Source organism: Protopterus annectens, chromosome 4.part1 (genome assembly GCF_019279795.1).
Source record: "Protopterus annectens isolate FY-2018-M chromosome 4.part1, PAN1.0, whole genome shotgun sequence".
In the NCBI taxonomy this organism is placed as follows: Eukaryota; Metazoa; Chordata; order Ceratodontiformes; family Protopteridae; genus Protopterus; species Protopterus annectens.
The window spans coordinates 262,779,136-262,795,794 of NC_056734.1; the positions used below are offsets into that span (position 1 = coordinate 262,779,136).

The 16,659-nt window shown below is 39.9% G+C and overlaps 1 protein-coding gene across 3 annotated transcripts in view; it reads right to left on the reverse strand.

Moving 5' to 3' along the window:
• The window catches only part of LOC122800830 (zinc-binding protein A33-like), a 287,666-nt gene that overhangs the window by 207,104 nt on the left and 63,903 nt on the right, over positions 1-16,659 (reverse strand). For all 3 annotated transcript variants that reach the window (XM_044070126.1, XM_044070127.1, XM_044070125.1), the window contains exon 3: positions 13,384-13,617. In XM_044070126.1, coding sequence (XP_043926061.1) covers positions 13,384-13,617 — 234 coding nt within the window. The remainder of the gene's footprint in view (positions 1-13,383; positions 13,618-16,659) is intronic.

The window sequence follows — 16,659 nt, forward strand, 5'->3', positions numbered from 1 at the left end:
CAAGCTAAAACTAAAGTTCTGTGGCTGACAATGTTTGCTGATGACTGTAAACTGGGTACAGTCATAGAATCTTCAAACGATGTCAACATCCTGCAAGAGGGTTTTACACAAACAAATGATTGGTGCCAAAATCATGGTCTCAAACTTAATGCAAAAAATGTATTATCATCCGTTTCAGTAAGTGCAATGTTCCTGCTAACTACAACATCAATAAAAATACCCTAAGTATGGACTCAGTGGTGAGATACCGGGGCACACAGGTTAAACAGCAACCTTACCTTTGATCAGCATGTCTCCACAGTGGTAAGAAGGGCATTCTATATTGCTCATCTCATTAATAAGGGCATTGCATCCAAACAAAAGGAAGTTATAACATCTCTGTAATCTTCCATCATCAGGCAAATAACAAAGTATAACTCCCGTTTTGGTATGTACCTTTCTAAGCACCTGCAGCCATTGTAAAGACCACAAAGGTTCCTCAGAAGGAAAATTCAAGGTCCTTGGCATCTGTCCTATGTGGATTGTCTGAAGTCATTGTGACCTTGTTCCATATCATACAGACTACACAGAGGCGATCTATGCCTTGCATAAAAGGCAGTCTTTGACCCTGCTTTATTGGAAATGCTGAATATCCGTAAGTCAAATGGTACACAGGTTACTCGCTCTAAAGACCTTAACCTGGTATGTGACATTAATAGAACCTGGTGGATGGACAGACTTGTCTCCCAGAGGTTACCAAACCTTTGGAACAGACTCGCACTTCATGTCAAACAGAACACCTCATTGGCCCTCGTCCTCGTCAAATGCAATCTGGATGAATGGATGGCTAAACATAAATTCACTCCAGGGGTTCCATCTGTGTCCCTCTTGGATAGAGGCAATTGGTGCTGATAATGGAAATAAGGGTAGGCTTATACTGGACCTTAGGCCATTAACCTAGTTACTTTCTATGATCCTATGATCCTATATGAAGTTCGAAATTGAAATGTAAATCGTTAATTAGGGACTTCAATTGCCAGTGATTTTTAAGAAAACCACAAATTTAATGAAAAACAGACCAAAAAATATGAGGAAAAATCTGTACATTATGCAAAAATCTGAATGGTTGAGAGGTATGTAGAACAGAGGGAATCACAATAATGACTCCTGAGGAATGCCACTAGACACCTTTTTGCTTTCTATGGTGACACATGCTTTTTAACTATGTGGGGTCTGTATGTCAGACAGTTTTCTATCTGTCTTACAAAATAAGGGCTACATTTATGCCTTTAACCTTATAGACAACATTGGAACTGTGAATATTGTCAAAGACTATATTCTTGTAGTGTGGAAAATGGGAATTGGTATTGCATTCCATAAAAAATGTCCACCTCACTGTCCACCATCTATAGCCGCAACATCAGGCTGAGAAGTTTAATTTACAAAGCCGTGAAATATAATACATATACACATACACACACACACACACACACACACACACACACACACACACACACACACACACATATACAATTCTTATTGCTCTAGATCTGCAGAAATATGTATTTCTCAAAGAGAGATTATGGGCCAGATTCTAAAAGTGTTGTTCTCAGTGTAAGTCTGCTTTGATTTGCAAAAGACCTGCTTTTGATGTGACTTACTTTGGTGTAAGCCCTTTGTATGAACAGGCTTACTACTGGGACCATATACCAAAACACCTGCTCTCAACCTGCACTCAGTGTAAGTCACAGTAAGTCTTTTGGAACTGGGGCCACAAAAAAGTCACACTAAACCACTAAATATAATTCAATAAAAAAAGAAATGCATTCATCTAGGTATGGGTGTATATATATATATATATATATATATATATATATGGGTTCATGTCTATCGATCGACAACTCACTATATCGACATCCACTTCACCGACATCTAAAATAATCGACACCGCAAATCACGGACATTTAACAGGTAAGAGATTTAAATTCGCTAATCATGCCTACCATGTTTTAGTAAGTATGGCAGTGTTATGCATGTCTGGTAGGCATGATTAGCTAAATTTAATTCTCTTACCTGTTAAATGTCCGTGATTTGCGGTGTCGATTATTTTAGATGTCGGTGAAGTGGATGTCGATATAGTGAGTTGTCGATCGATAGACATGAACCCATATATATATATGTATATATATATATATATATTATAATATATATAAATATATATATATATATATATATATATATATATATATATATATATATAAAATCATATACAAAGTATGATCACAGGAAGTACATAAAAAACGAACTGCAGCAAGCGCAAAATAATCACAATATCTACCTACCTTAAAAACTATTAGATATTTTACCAAAATATTTCCAGTAGCAAAATACATTTCAATACAAATTGAAACAACATGTAGAAATGCAGGATGAAACCATTTCAAATATACAGCATAATGTAAAATCAAATAATTATTAAGGCAGACTTTAACTGATATATAAATGTAAAGATAGTCATATAACATCCACATATCACTTGAAAAGTGCAACAAGGCCATAATTAATCTTATTATGATTGAAGTATTAAATGAATAAATCCATATTGCAGCTTAATCCATAATTATTTGATATAGCAGATTCAGTGCACCGTTCTTTCCAACAACTTCTTAATAAATATTATTATGATTCAAGTATGGGTGTTAAGTAAAGAAATCCATACTGAAGTGAATCCATAATTATGTCATCTAGCAGGTTCCCACAGATGTCCATTTTATGAATCTTCTCCTGAAAATATGTGATGCTTTATATGCATTAAGGTATTTAAGAACTATCATTATCATGATTATCCCCCTTTTTCTCATTTTCGACATGCTATTGTGGTGTCATGTCAACTTTTGCTATCTTTTTCTATTCAATGTCACTCTTCTTGCCTTCTTCAACACTCATGCCTGACTGTTGTAGGTCTTCTCTCACACAATCCAACCTCCTCTTTGCTGGATGCCTTGTTTTTTCTTGCCTTCTTTATGTCTGTCCCAAATCTTCTTCACTAGATTGTCTTCTGCTATTCTGTAGCTGGACCACCATAATCTGTTTTCTTTTATCTTTTCTGCAATTGGAGCTACTTTGACTCCTGTTCTTTTGCCCTCATTTCTTCATGTGTCCCACAATGTGCATCCTACCACCCATCTCGAGCACTTCACCTCCATCACTTCTAGCTTCCTCAGATACTCTGACTTTACTGGCCAGGCATAAGAATATAAAAAAAAAAAACATTTGAGGAAGATACTTCATGCAGATAAGTCCTCAATTTTAACAAGAACAGTTAAGGTAGCAATCAAAATGACATTGCTCTTATTGGTTGAGTCTAGTCCATAATTTAAAGGTAGTTATTTCTGTTAAAGGACTTCTTGATAACATATAGAGATTAATTTGTTTTATTAAGCCAAGACCATAACTGTCAAACCATGTGTGTGTGTGTGTGTGTGTGTGTGTGTGTGTGTGTGTGTGTGTGTGTGTGTGTGTGTGTGTGTGTGGGTGGGGGGGGATCCAAAAGAAACTATGGACGGGTATATGCATTATTGTTACCATACACAGAATGAGACATGAGAATGAGTGTAATTTGGAAAAAAGGGAAGCTGTTACAGCTGGTGTGAAATAGCAAAGTAACTGATTTGCCCTGTTACACTTCTTACTTCATTCTCTGCTGCTTTTATTTTCATTAAAGTCTATTTGTCTGCCCCAGGAGTATGAGTGCTCTGTAGAGGTTATACTGCTAATATAGATATTAATTGCAATGCATTGCAAGCATCTTTTAAAACATTCTACTTGATAAAAGTAAATAATTTAAATTACTTTTGCTGAAACAGTTTATTAACCCCTAAACCAGATGGTTAATACTCTGAAATGGGCATACTTGTTTCTGTTGCCACAATATTAGTTGCTATAGGAATAAATGTACTATTATCATCACTACAAGAGTTTGGCTTTTATTAAAATCCGTACTGGTGCTGGTTGTTGTTATTTTTGATGGGGATCCTTGCTCAGTGTTCTTGGGAGGATTTGAGAATTTCTTGTACGGCTTACAGATTAAATTCAAGCCACACATATGTGCATATATAAACACAAAAGGAACTACTATCCTACTTTCAATCAGCTTTGTACAGTGTGTTGCAAACAGAATTATCAAAGCTATGTAGTACAATATAAAACAGTGTTCAAAATAATTTGCATGTTATTGAATAGAAATATGAAAATCAGTTATTTTGGTGTGGATATACTTTATAAGCACAAACATCATCTGCATGTGTTTCATCAGCTCACTGCCAAATGGTCAACTCATGTTATACTTAAAATCAGCAAAGAGTTTAAGAAAAGTGTTTTTGCAGGGGACAAGCCCCATGCACCCCTAACATGAGAGTTTTGACCCTACACCCTAAAATTTCAATATATTATATCCAAGGCTGCACAATCTAGTTGAGAGTATATTTATGGATACAATCTGTGCATTCCAGTGTCTTGTGCTAGAATACATAAACAGATGTTCAGAAAATGAGTCATGAGTAGCTGACTGGCGAGTGAGTAAAGGATAGCCTTAATGTGAAAATAAGCTGATACAGTAATTTTGAAAATACATCAAGAGTCACTGAGATGAAATGGAAGTCAGACTGTTGAGAGGAAATGCTGACAGCTAAAACGCAAAATATTGACTTTAAACTAGATGCAAGTATAGAATTTAATATTTTATCAGGGGGCATCTTTGAAATACTGGAATTATCAGGATCTGAAAAGGTGTGTGCACATGGTTAAATCTGATGGGTATTTTTACACATTCCACATACAAGTAAGTCCTGATGCTGTGCCAATGATTCAGACTTCAAGAAAAGGATCGATGGCTCTCAGGAGTAGAAAAGACCAACAATTACCATAGCTCTGTGGTCCTTTCTGACTCAGTTACACAGCAATCTTTTTCACTATTTCTAGCATGTCGAAGGGTCAGTTGCTGGCGTCCTCTCCTGTTCAGCTGGTGAATCTGGGAATCTTGACGCAATGTTACAATTGCCTCATGTACACAGACAACCCTCTCCTCCTCCCAACAAATACAAATATATGCGAGAGATGCAACTATATAGCCAAACTGGAGGCTGAGCTCTCTCAATCCAGTACTGGCAAGACCAGTCAGGAGGAGAAGGTAACCACGCACACCACAAACCCAGTCTCACATAGAACTATCACAACTGCAAACCAAACACAAACACACAAAAACATACTCGGAGGCGCTGATTAAAAATCTACCAAAACAACAGAGGCCTCCAAAGCAGACACCCAAGCAACCACCACCTCAAGACATAGCACATGCAACACATAGTTCACAAAGTCAGTGTGCTAAACAGTCACAGCCCTTAAGGCCAAACAACATGCCAGACACACTTGTAATAGGTGACGTCCCGCTCACCAGACTGAACAAGGAAAAGGTCACAGTAAGCTGCCTGTCGGGAGCTAGAATCCGCCACATAACACAAGCACTCAGGTCACTCCACATCAAGTACAAATATGACTCAGTCATTGTACATGCCGGTGTGAACGACCTGAGACGTACCTCCTTGGACTACATGAAAAGAGACATAGAGGAGCTCTCTGATTATGTAGCCCAGGCCGGTATGACCCTGACCCTGAGCAGCATCTTACCCTCACCAAGAATGATGCCACAGTACAAAGACAAAATGATCAGTTTTAACAATTGGCTTAATTACTGGTGTCATTCTAAGGGGATCCAATGTCTGTCTGCTTGGGATGACATGCTTGACAAGCCATGCTGCTTCGCAAGGGATGGCTTGCACCTGTCACCCTGGGCTTCGGATATTGGCCAAGGCTCTTGCCACCCCCACAGTGCCTTTTTTAGGCAAGGCTCAAATGACAAACCTACCTCCCTAGAAAACACAAGTGGAAAAAAACTATGGGTAATGCTGCTCAATGCCGGAAGTCTAAACCTCAAGATGCACGCCCTCGAAGCCCTCCTCAGTATGGAGAACATCGATGTCTGTGCAGTGACTGAAACCTGGTTCAAGGCTCCTGAGAGCACCCCAGCACTATCAGGTTTTACCTCATATCATGCTTTCTGGCCCCAAAACTTGGACCGAACCACAAAAGGAGGGGGAGTATCCATTTTCATCAAAGATACCCACACCTCCAGGTTAGTGGCAACGCACGAAGCATCGGAGACTATCCAGGTGCAACTAACCATAGGCAAAACTGCCTTACAGTTTGTAGCATGCTACAGACCACCCTCTCAAACTCAGGAACCCCACACAGCCTTCCTAAAGACACTGGAGAGTATGAATGTCTCTCCAAATACCATCATTTTGGGATACTTCAACTACCCAAACATAGACTGGGAACATTACTCAAGCCCCAACACCCTAGCCCAAATGTTCCTAGAATTCATAAACTCAAATGCAATGGAACAACTAGTCACCATTCCCACAAGAGGAGACAATATACTAGACCTGATCATCACAAACTGGGGACAAAATGCTCCACACTGGAAGTATATCCCTCTTTGGTAAGATCAGACCATAAATTAATCTCACTGGAAATCCACATCCCGCCCCCACCCCCTGCACAAAAGACCACAGTGAAGAACTTCTCAAAAGCAAACTTCACACTTCTTAAGACTGAAGTGGTATCCTTCAAGGCCCCTGGGCCAGTGGAAACCACAACCCACACTGCTGAATCCTTTGCAAATGCCTTCTATGGGCACCGTCAAGAATGCATGGATCATGCAATCCCAAATAAAACCAAGACCCATTCCCCCAAAGGCAGGCGCCCGGTCTGGTGGACCCCAGCCATAAACAAACTTTACAACAGGAGGAGGAAGCTACTACATGACAGAGCAAAATCCCTAAAAGGGAAGGCATCTCTGATCAGTACTAGCAAAAAACTACGAGCACTCATAAAATCATCCAAGGCCAACTTTGAGAGAAAAATCGCAAAAGACACAAAAGACAATCCCAAGGCCTTCTTTAGCTATGTTAGAAACCTGGGTGGAAACTCCCAGATATGCTCAGAGTTAGTCCAAAATGACACAAAATACATTGAACCCACTAACATTGCCAACATTCTGGCAGACAGGTTCAGTGCAAATTTCTCCTCCCCCTCCCCCCCAAAAGGAGAAATAACTATCCCAGCAGAGTGTAGCCTCCCTAACATCTCAGATGCCCAGGTGAGTGCCGCCCTCTCTAAAGCTAAAAACACAGCATCAATGGGACCGGATGGTGTCCCGGGCTGTGTGCTACATGAACTCCAAGAGGAACTAAACCCACACATAAGGCTGCTGTTTAATCTTAGCCTTACTACAGGATACGTACCCAAAGGGTGGCGTACTGCAACAGTGGTCCCACTTCACAAAGGCAGTGCTTCTATGGACCCTGGAAATTATCGCCCCATAAGCTTGACAAGCCTGGTCTGCAAAGCTATGGAGAGGATCATTATGGAACTCATAAACAAAGACATTGGGGACCTACAGACATTGGATCCTACCCAATTTGGCTTTGTCAAGGGCAGATCCTGCATTTTGAACTTGGTCGACTTTTTTGAAACAGTCACTAAGGCCATTGATGAGGGTAAGGCAGTTCACACAGCCTATCTTGACCTTGCAAAAGCCTTTGACACAATACCCCACTCAGGCATCATAGACAAACTCGCCAGCTTAAATGTAAACCCATATGTCACAAGATGGGTTGCAAACTGGCTCAAGGACAGAACCCACAGGGTCAGAGTTGCTGGAGCTATATCAGACTCTAAGCCAGTCACAAGCGGTGTCCCACAGGGCTCAGTCCTGGGACCCCTCTTGTTCGGCATTTATTTTTCCGAGGTACAGGCAAACATAGGAGGATTGTGGCTGACAAAGTTCGCAGATGACTGCAAACTGGGCGCCATAATTGATACTCCAGCGGACACAAACATCCTTCAGAGAGGCCTCATAGAAACGGATAATTGGTGCCAGAGCCATGGCCTTAAGCTGAACGCCAAAAATGTATAGTCATACCCTTTGGGAAAAACAAGGTACCGACAAATTACCACATAGGTGGTAATCCATTAAGTACGGAAGAGGTAATCAGGGGCCTAGGGACCCAGGTTGACAGTAACCTCTCATTTGACACTCACATTGCCAAAGTGGTTAGGAAGACCTTCTATATTGCCCACCTTATCATGAAGGGTTTCACATCTAGATCAAGAGAGGTCATTGTGCCCCTGTACTCTTCTCTTATCAGGCCAATGATTGAGTACAATGCCCCATTTGGGATGCATCTCACCCGACACCTGCAGCAGTTGGAAAGACCCCAAAAGTTCCTCACCAAGAGGATAAAGGGTCTTAAATATATGTCATATGCTGCCCGACTGAAAAAACTCCAGCTCTATTCAGTCGCATACCGCCTGCTCAAAGGTGATCTGTGCCTGATGTACAAGGCCATGTCCAATCCAGACTTAATGGACATGCTCCACCTCAGAAAATCCAAATCCATCAGAGCCACGAGAACAAGAGACTTAAACCTCAACACAGAAATAAATAGGATGTGCTAGAGGGACAGATTCATAATCCAGAGGCTCCCTACACTCTGGAACAGAATCCCAGTCCATGTTAGGCAGAGCCCTTCACTGACTTTATTCAAGAGAAATCTCGACGAGTGGATGGGAGATCGTAGGTTTACCCCGGGGGTCATCTCTGTGTCACTACTAGACAGAGGCACATTAAACTAAACCCTAAAAGGGCATAGTATTCTCATCCTAAGGGGTGGTGAAAGCCACACACACTCTGGCTAGGCTTATAAATGCCCTAGGGCAGATAGCCTAGTACGAACCTATGAAGATATGAACCTATGAGGGATGAAGCCCTGAATGCAATCCAGATGACTGTGGCTCAAACAGCAGCTCAGTTTCTGGGTGAGCTAATAAATGGGGAAAATATGAAGAGACACTGCCTCCCCATGTATTCAAAGGGAAGGGAGATCAGGGCACATTGAGGACAAGGGCTCTGTTGTGGATGCCAGGGCTGTGATAACATGTAGCTGCCACGGTGCAAGCTGGGTAGGCAATTGGAGTGGATTTTCTTTTCCTTTCAGGATGACTGCATGCCCACATGGTCACATAAGCCTATTCTGTCTGATGATGGTAGGGCTTAAAGGTAAAAATAGGGCCACTGAGGATTTGGCATATCAGGGAGCTGGCAAGAAGGGATCCTGAAATCAATGGCAGTGAGACAAAAAAAGAACAGACAGAAAGCAAAGCAAATGGAAATCTTTGGTGTCTTTAACAACCAATAAGAGCCAAAAGAATGGCTGAAAAGTATAGCTACTGTTGCAAAATATGACAAGATTCATATTTACATTATTCCACAAGATCTGAATAAAGTGATTAAAAGTAACTAAAAGAAAACATTATTTCTTGTTAATGGTTAAAGAAGTCTTTTAAACTATGCCAAATGCTTTTAATATGACTTCCAAACCAATAACTCTGACAGATAAAGTTAAGTGAGGAAAGCCCCAAATGCTATACATTTAATACATCATTAGAATGGCACAGATTCCAAAATTACAGATTTTGTACACTTCTTTTGGTATTATATCAGTGGCAGCATTCCAGAGAGATGTTGAACAAGTAGCGGGAGGATTAGAAGGTATTGTAAACATATTTAATGATATCTTTGTGTGAGATCAGCCATGAGACAAATATGACAGCAGACTGATAAAGCTAATAACTAGATTACCACAACATAATTTTAAATTAAAAAATAAATATAGGGGTGAATTTCTGAAATACAGTGGTCACATTCTAATGTAAAAGGCACTGAAGCTAGATTAGATCAGTTGTGCAACTGCCAAACCCAGAAGGCAAACGGCATTACAGATGTTTCTAGAAATTATATAAAATCTTACAGCATTTGTACATTAATAAGTCTGAGATAAATTTATATCAAAGAAACCTATTTAAGTAAGATATAGTTTGAGAATGGAACTGTAAACAGAAAAATAAAAATATTTAAAAAAAATCTTACTTATGGATCCCCTGACCTTAAAATACTAAGACATGGATAAATCAGTTAATTTGCAAGTAGGTATCAGAATGGTACAGGAACTATAGCACTTTAGGAGGAAATGTCAGCTGACTATGTCTTAAGAGCATTTACTGATGCAAAAAAGAGATAATTTTAAATAGAAAATAAACTACTAACAATAATGCATGGATGTGAAAAATTCCTTGAATGCATTAATTTCAACGAAGTTCATGTTAAAGCAGACCATAAACTTTTACAAAGTATATTCAGAAATCTTTCTAAAAAGGCACTTCTAAGACTGCACAGGATGTTACTTAATCCACAAAAGTGTGACTTGAAATTGAAATGCAGACAAGGCAAGGAACTACATACAGAAGATATGCTAAGCACAACATATTACATGGCAAGCATGAAGGATTTTTAGAAGTACCTCATCAATTACCAATGACAGAAGAAAATCATTTCATGATTCCAAAGATGAACTAAAACTGAATTAGAAATTGTGCTTACTAAAAGAAGTAACAATGAGAGACTAACCTGAGCAAAACTCATAAGTAAAGGAAGATATTAAATCTTATTTTTCTTTCAATGAAAGAATATATTCATACCAAAACATAATATTCAATGTTGAGAGAATATTAGTTCTCAATAAAAGGAGAAGACAAATGCTGAAGACGATAAATAAATAATGCAGTGGAAATGTAATGTGCAAAATATTACATGAGATACAATATTCTAATAAACAAACACAAGAGATGCAATGATTTTGCCAATAAGGTTAATGCAAACAGAATGAGGTATGCAGAGCTGTGCTATCTGCAATGCAAACCATGACAACAATCTAAAGAAAGCGATACAAGATCACCCAGTACCAGGTAATCGGTGGAATCAGGTAGACCAAGACTTGTTCTACTTTAGAAAACTCATTTATTTCATAAGTGTACAAGTACGTACAAGCAATAAGATGAACATGCAACAAGTGCAACCGTTCTTAATATACTAAAACCTATATTCTCAGTTGCTGGGATTCCTGATACTGCTATATCTAACAAATATCCACTACACAAATTCAGGAATTCGGAAGATTTTTGTCATTCCAGGAATTCAGACAAATTAGTCCACATTATCTGCAGTACAATGGATGAGTACAGAAAAATATGCAAACAATGAAAATTAATATAAAAAAGAAGTACCAGCAGCTATGGAGGACCATCTGCTTACAGTTTTGGAATATAAGGATACAATATTGCAGGGGTGCAGTCTCTCACCAGCTCAACTATTAGTAGGCAAAAGGCAAGAAAGCAAGCTGCCTGCTTCAGCTACATTAGCGATGCCTGAAAATCAATACAAAATAAAACAGATACTGGAAAGAAATCAGCAGGGACAAGAGTGTGACAAAATTGTAGTATGACAGAAAATGTGGAAGGTTTATGATGCTTACAAACTGGAGACCGTGTAAGCCTGAAGCCGAAGTAGTTGGTCTGCAGCTGAATCAAGATCCTTTATTGCTTAAGGGGAAAATGAGAAGGTTGTATAGCAGGTATCTAAGAAATCTAAATACAAGATAAATATGCTGAAGCTCAAGAAAGACGGATAATCAGAACTGTCACAACCAGTGCTACCACAGAAAAATGGTGACTGTAAGAAATGTGACATTCAAGAGTTTTAGAGAGGGAGAGAAAGAGAAAGTCAATTCTCCAAACGTCGCTGTTGTGCAGAAAGAACTGTTCCAAAAGGAATATCACATGTGCAGAGACATTAATCTTATGGAATATTCTGAACTTGGAAAACCTTTCTTGAAAACAGACAGATATATTGGCCATTCAAGAAATTACTGTTATTCTAAATACTGAAAGACTGTATTTATTAATATGCATTTTGAATGTGAACAAATATCTTATTAGATGTAAAAATCGATGATATGCTCAAGTGTGCCATGGACAATAATTTAAAAATGATATGTAACACAACACATGCTATCTCATGGAAGCAAAGCTGTAACCAGGATGGATGTTGGAAGTGCCTGCCTTGGGCACAAGCTGTTAGGAAGCACAACTGGCAGAAGCAATGATGTGTGAGTACAGTACTGGCATTGACTTATGAACGTATGAGTATATCACCACTTCATCAAAGAATGCATTTGCAATCATGGCTCAAATACTCACTGTGTGAATGTGTGATATTAACTGTAGTAAACTGCATGTTGCAGCTTGCTCTAGTTGTGCAGAAAACATTTTTTCATCAACAACTCTCAGCTGAAACGGCCAGCTGATATATCTATGCCTTTACATGCAAGGTATGTGTATAAATGTAGACTATGGCCACTAAACTGCCAGAAGATCTTTGCCTCCCTATATAAACTCAAGACTATAAGAGACAAAAAAGCAAACAAAGAAAACAAAGATTAACTCTGTAAAATCCATATCACTTATGATAATGTTATTGTTGGAATCAAGAATATCCAACATTCAACTTCTAAGAGTTAGCTGAGTACTTCACTGACCATTAGCATATCATTAACACTACAAACTCTGAATGAAGCTCAACAAAAATACTGTAAACAACCAATCAGGATTCTAGATGAAGGAAACCAGTGACTGACAAGTCTTGAGAAGAATAGGACTTCTGAAGGCTTGAGGCCAAAAGGGGTACAATGCTCATTTCATTCCAATGGCTGATGCTGACAGCGTAACAGTGCAACAAGCTGTTAAGAGCAAACTACTGGAAATGTTCTTCCATGCCTGCAGGCACATACAGCAGAACTATAACAAACAGAACAGCCACGGTAAAGTGAGAAAGTTGCCTTCTAGATATGCCCCGATAAACTGTCAAGAAGTATTTGAGAACTGCAACTATAAAACAACAATAACGCACCTACGCTAAATGAGTGAGATGGCACAGAAGAAATGCACTCATAATGGGAACTCAGGTGTCAAGCAAGGGAAGGATGACTGTGCAATAAAACACAAATTATAAGAGTAAAGTAATGTGATAGTTGAATATCAAAACCAGAGTTAGTAGCCATCCTAACTCAGTGAAATCTCAAGGTCTCTAAAGTTCAACCACATAATGAACAAACAGTAAGGAATATGGGTGTTTCAAATTCTTCCAGATCCTGAAGCCCCCCCCCCCCCCCCCCCACACACAGCCTATACTTACCAATACACATACACGCACACCCATGCGGGTGGGCACACACAATATGCACACTATAAATGCAAATGCGATAAAGCATACTCTCTCTAGATGCAGTACAACATATTTCTGATGAAAGAAGCACGACCACATGACCCGTTATAACTCCATTATGAATGTGAGTAAAAATGACAAAAAAAACATTAAATATTTCTTACTGTGAGAAAAAGCAAAGGATCTTCCTGTTGCAGTTTTGTTTGAATCTCTAATAACAACTTCTGAATATCTTCCTTTGTGCCTTCAATTTTCTGTAGATTTTCCCTCATTTTTCCCAGAATCCCTGCTGCTTCCTCTTTGAGCTGTTGTGTCAACTGGTGCTCCTTGTCCTGCAGAAACTGTCGCAATTTAGCAAACTCTGATGCAATGTGCTGTTCAAAACTTTGGGCTTTGCCCTGGAAGACAGGGGTTCAAATTTTAGATAGCAGAACAGACTGTGCATTGCATTGCATTCAGGTGTGTGATGGACAGCAGGCAAACTCAAATACAGAAAGTAATTTTATTTAGTTATCATTATTACTACTCAACAGATGCCACATGCATTAAATTAGAGAAATAAATGCTTCATGAGTATGTCAAAAACTGTACCTAGTAAAACGATAGCTATGTATAGCCAGTGACTAGAGCCTAAAATGTGTTCACTTACAGCAACCCCTGCTACTAAAGGATGCCATGAATATGCAGTCACGTTTAAGTATTACAGTCCGTCTTAGAGAAACACATTTAGTCTTCAACTTCAATATTTTAACTTCCATTTGATAGGAAGTGATAAGCAAAAGCAAGTGAGAGTTTTATTTTCCATGCAGCAGATTTTGCTAGTGTGTAGAGAAAAAAGTACAGTTTTGTACCTACCATAAATGTAGATGTTCGAAGATCCACATTGCTGCAGTCCTGACACTTGGGGAGTCCGCTGTCCCAGTCGGCCCGAATACCAAAGTATAAGGCTGACGTCGGACATGGCGCATTAGTCTGACGTCAGGACGTCAGGGTACAAATGCGCATGACCGACGTCATTTCCTCAGTCTTTTCTTGCCCCAGATGTCAGAAGACCCTAAAAAGATAAGGCCAAACCAAAAAACAACAACACACCAAACACCCCTGTACCAAATATATGTACAATATATACAAAGTCAGAAAGGTACAATCCTACCCACACAACCACCCCTAAACACAGAGGGGAAGGAGGGAGGGTAAATTGGACTGCAGCAATGTGGATCTTCGAACATCTACATTTATGGTAGGTACAAAACTGTACTATGTTCTTCATCTCACATTGCTGCAGTCCTGACACTTGGGTAGAATCCCAAAGCAGAGGTAAGGGAGGATGGCAAATCACAAAGAAGCAGGAGCTGACAACATGCCCTGTAAAATAGCAGTGGCAAAACCAGCCCTAGATTTAGAGTAGAGAGGAAGGTGGTAATGCTTAGAGAAGGTATGCACTGAACTCCAAGTAGCTGCCTCCAAAATATCCTTAGTTGCCACCCCCCTTAGAAATGCTGTTGAAGTGGCAGTAGCCCTAGTGGAATGAGGCCTAATCCCAGCTGGAATCTCCTTGCCATGATGGGAGTAACAGAAAGTAATGCAAAACCCAATCCACTTAGAAATAGTTTGTTTTGACACAGGCTTACCCTTAGAACTCAAAGCAAAAGAAACAAACAACTGCTGAGACTGCCTAAAATCCTTAGTCCTGCTTAAATAATAACGTAATTGCCTGTGTACATCTAAAGTATGCAAAATCTTTTCCCCCTTATTTTGGGGATTTGCATAAAAAGTAGGCAAATGAATAGTTTGGTTTAAAGCCACACTAGAAACCACTTTAGGCATAAAGGAAGGATTAGTACGTAAAGATACCCTATCCTTATGAAAAATCAGGAAAGGCTCAACCGCCATAAGGGCCTGCAATTCAGACACCCTTCTTACAGAGGTAATGGCTAACAAAAAAGCAGTCTTCCATGACAAATATTTCAATTCAGCAGTAGCTGCAGGCTCAAAAGGTTGTAGAGTGAGTTTCTCCAACACAAAATTGAGGTCCCAAGCAGGAGTAGGAGCTCTACGTGGGGGTCTTATATTCTTTGCCCCTCTAAGGAATTGCTTGAACAAAGGATGAGAAAACAATGGTGGGTCACAATCATAGTGAGCTGAAATTGCTGCAGCATGAATCTTAATGGAAGAGAAAAACAAACCTTTGTCCAATAACTCAGTAAGATATTGAAGAGCCACACTCAAATTCGGCTCAGAAACATCCAAATCCTTTGCTGTACACCAAAATAAAAATCTCTTCCATTTTCCTGTGTACACTTTCCTTGTACTAGGTCTTCTGGCTTCCATAATCACATTCAAAACTTGTTGAGGAAGCTGAGACCTACTATGGTTCAAAACAGAATATGCCAGGCTGTTAGATGAAGAGAGTGAAGCTTGACATTGAGTAGATGCCCGTCCTTCTGAGACAATAGGTGTGGAATCAAAGGTAAGGGCCATGGAGGTTCCCTTACCAGACTCCTCAGCAATGGGTACCAGTGCTGCCGAGGCCAATCTGGAGCTATTAAAATCATCCTTGGCTTGTCTTGTCTGACCTTTAGGAGTACCTTTGGGAGGAGAGGCAGAGGTGGAAAGGCATACACATGAAGATTTTTCCAACTGAAAGAAAGAGCATCCACTTTCCAGGCTGTGTGATGAAACCTTTTCGTGCAAAACTTTGGCAGCTGGTGGTTTAGTGGAGAAGCGAACAGATCTATGTCTGGAGTTCCCCAGGACACTGTCAATGCCTGAAATACATGAAGATCCAGTTTCCACTCGTGGGGATCCATGATTTGCCTGCTTAACACATCTGCTAAGGAGTTCTGTGCTCCTGGCAGAAACCTTGCTTGAAGATTCAGTTGCAAGCTTAACGCAGTCTCCCACAAAATCATTGCTTGCCTGCATAGAGGATAAGAATGTGTTCCCCTTGTTTGTTGATGTACCACATGACAGTTGTGTTGTCTGTTAGAATCAACACCTGCCCTGGAAGAAGTAAATCCTTGAAAGCCAGTAATGCAAACTGGACTGCTAACATCTCCTTCATGTTGATATGTAGATGCTGCAGTCTGGCAGGCCACTTGTCTTGTATCCACTTTCCATTCAGATGAGCTCCCCAAGCTGTGTCTGAGGCATCTGTCGTTAGAATCTGACTCGCCTCTGGCCGGGTCACAGAGAGTCCCTTGTTTAGGTGACATTCCTGAGCCCACCACAAAAATTCCTTTTGAATGCAAGGTATTATTTGAATGACAGTGTCCAAATCCTGGCAGTGCTGTGTCCATACATTTTGAGATACCATTGTAGCTTCCTCATATGCAGTTTGGCATTGGGAAGTACCAGAATACAAGATGCCATGAACCCTAAGGCTTGAAGGACTGTCCTTGCAGTCAGCCCGGACTGATGAGATAGTTGATGGAAGTAAA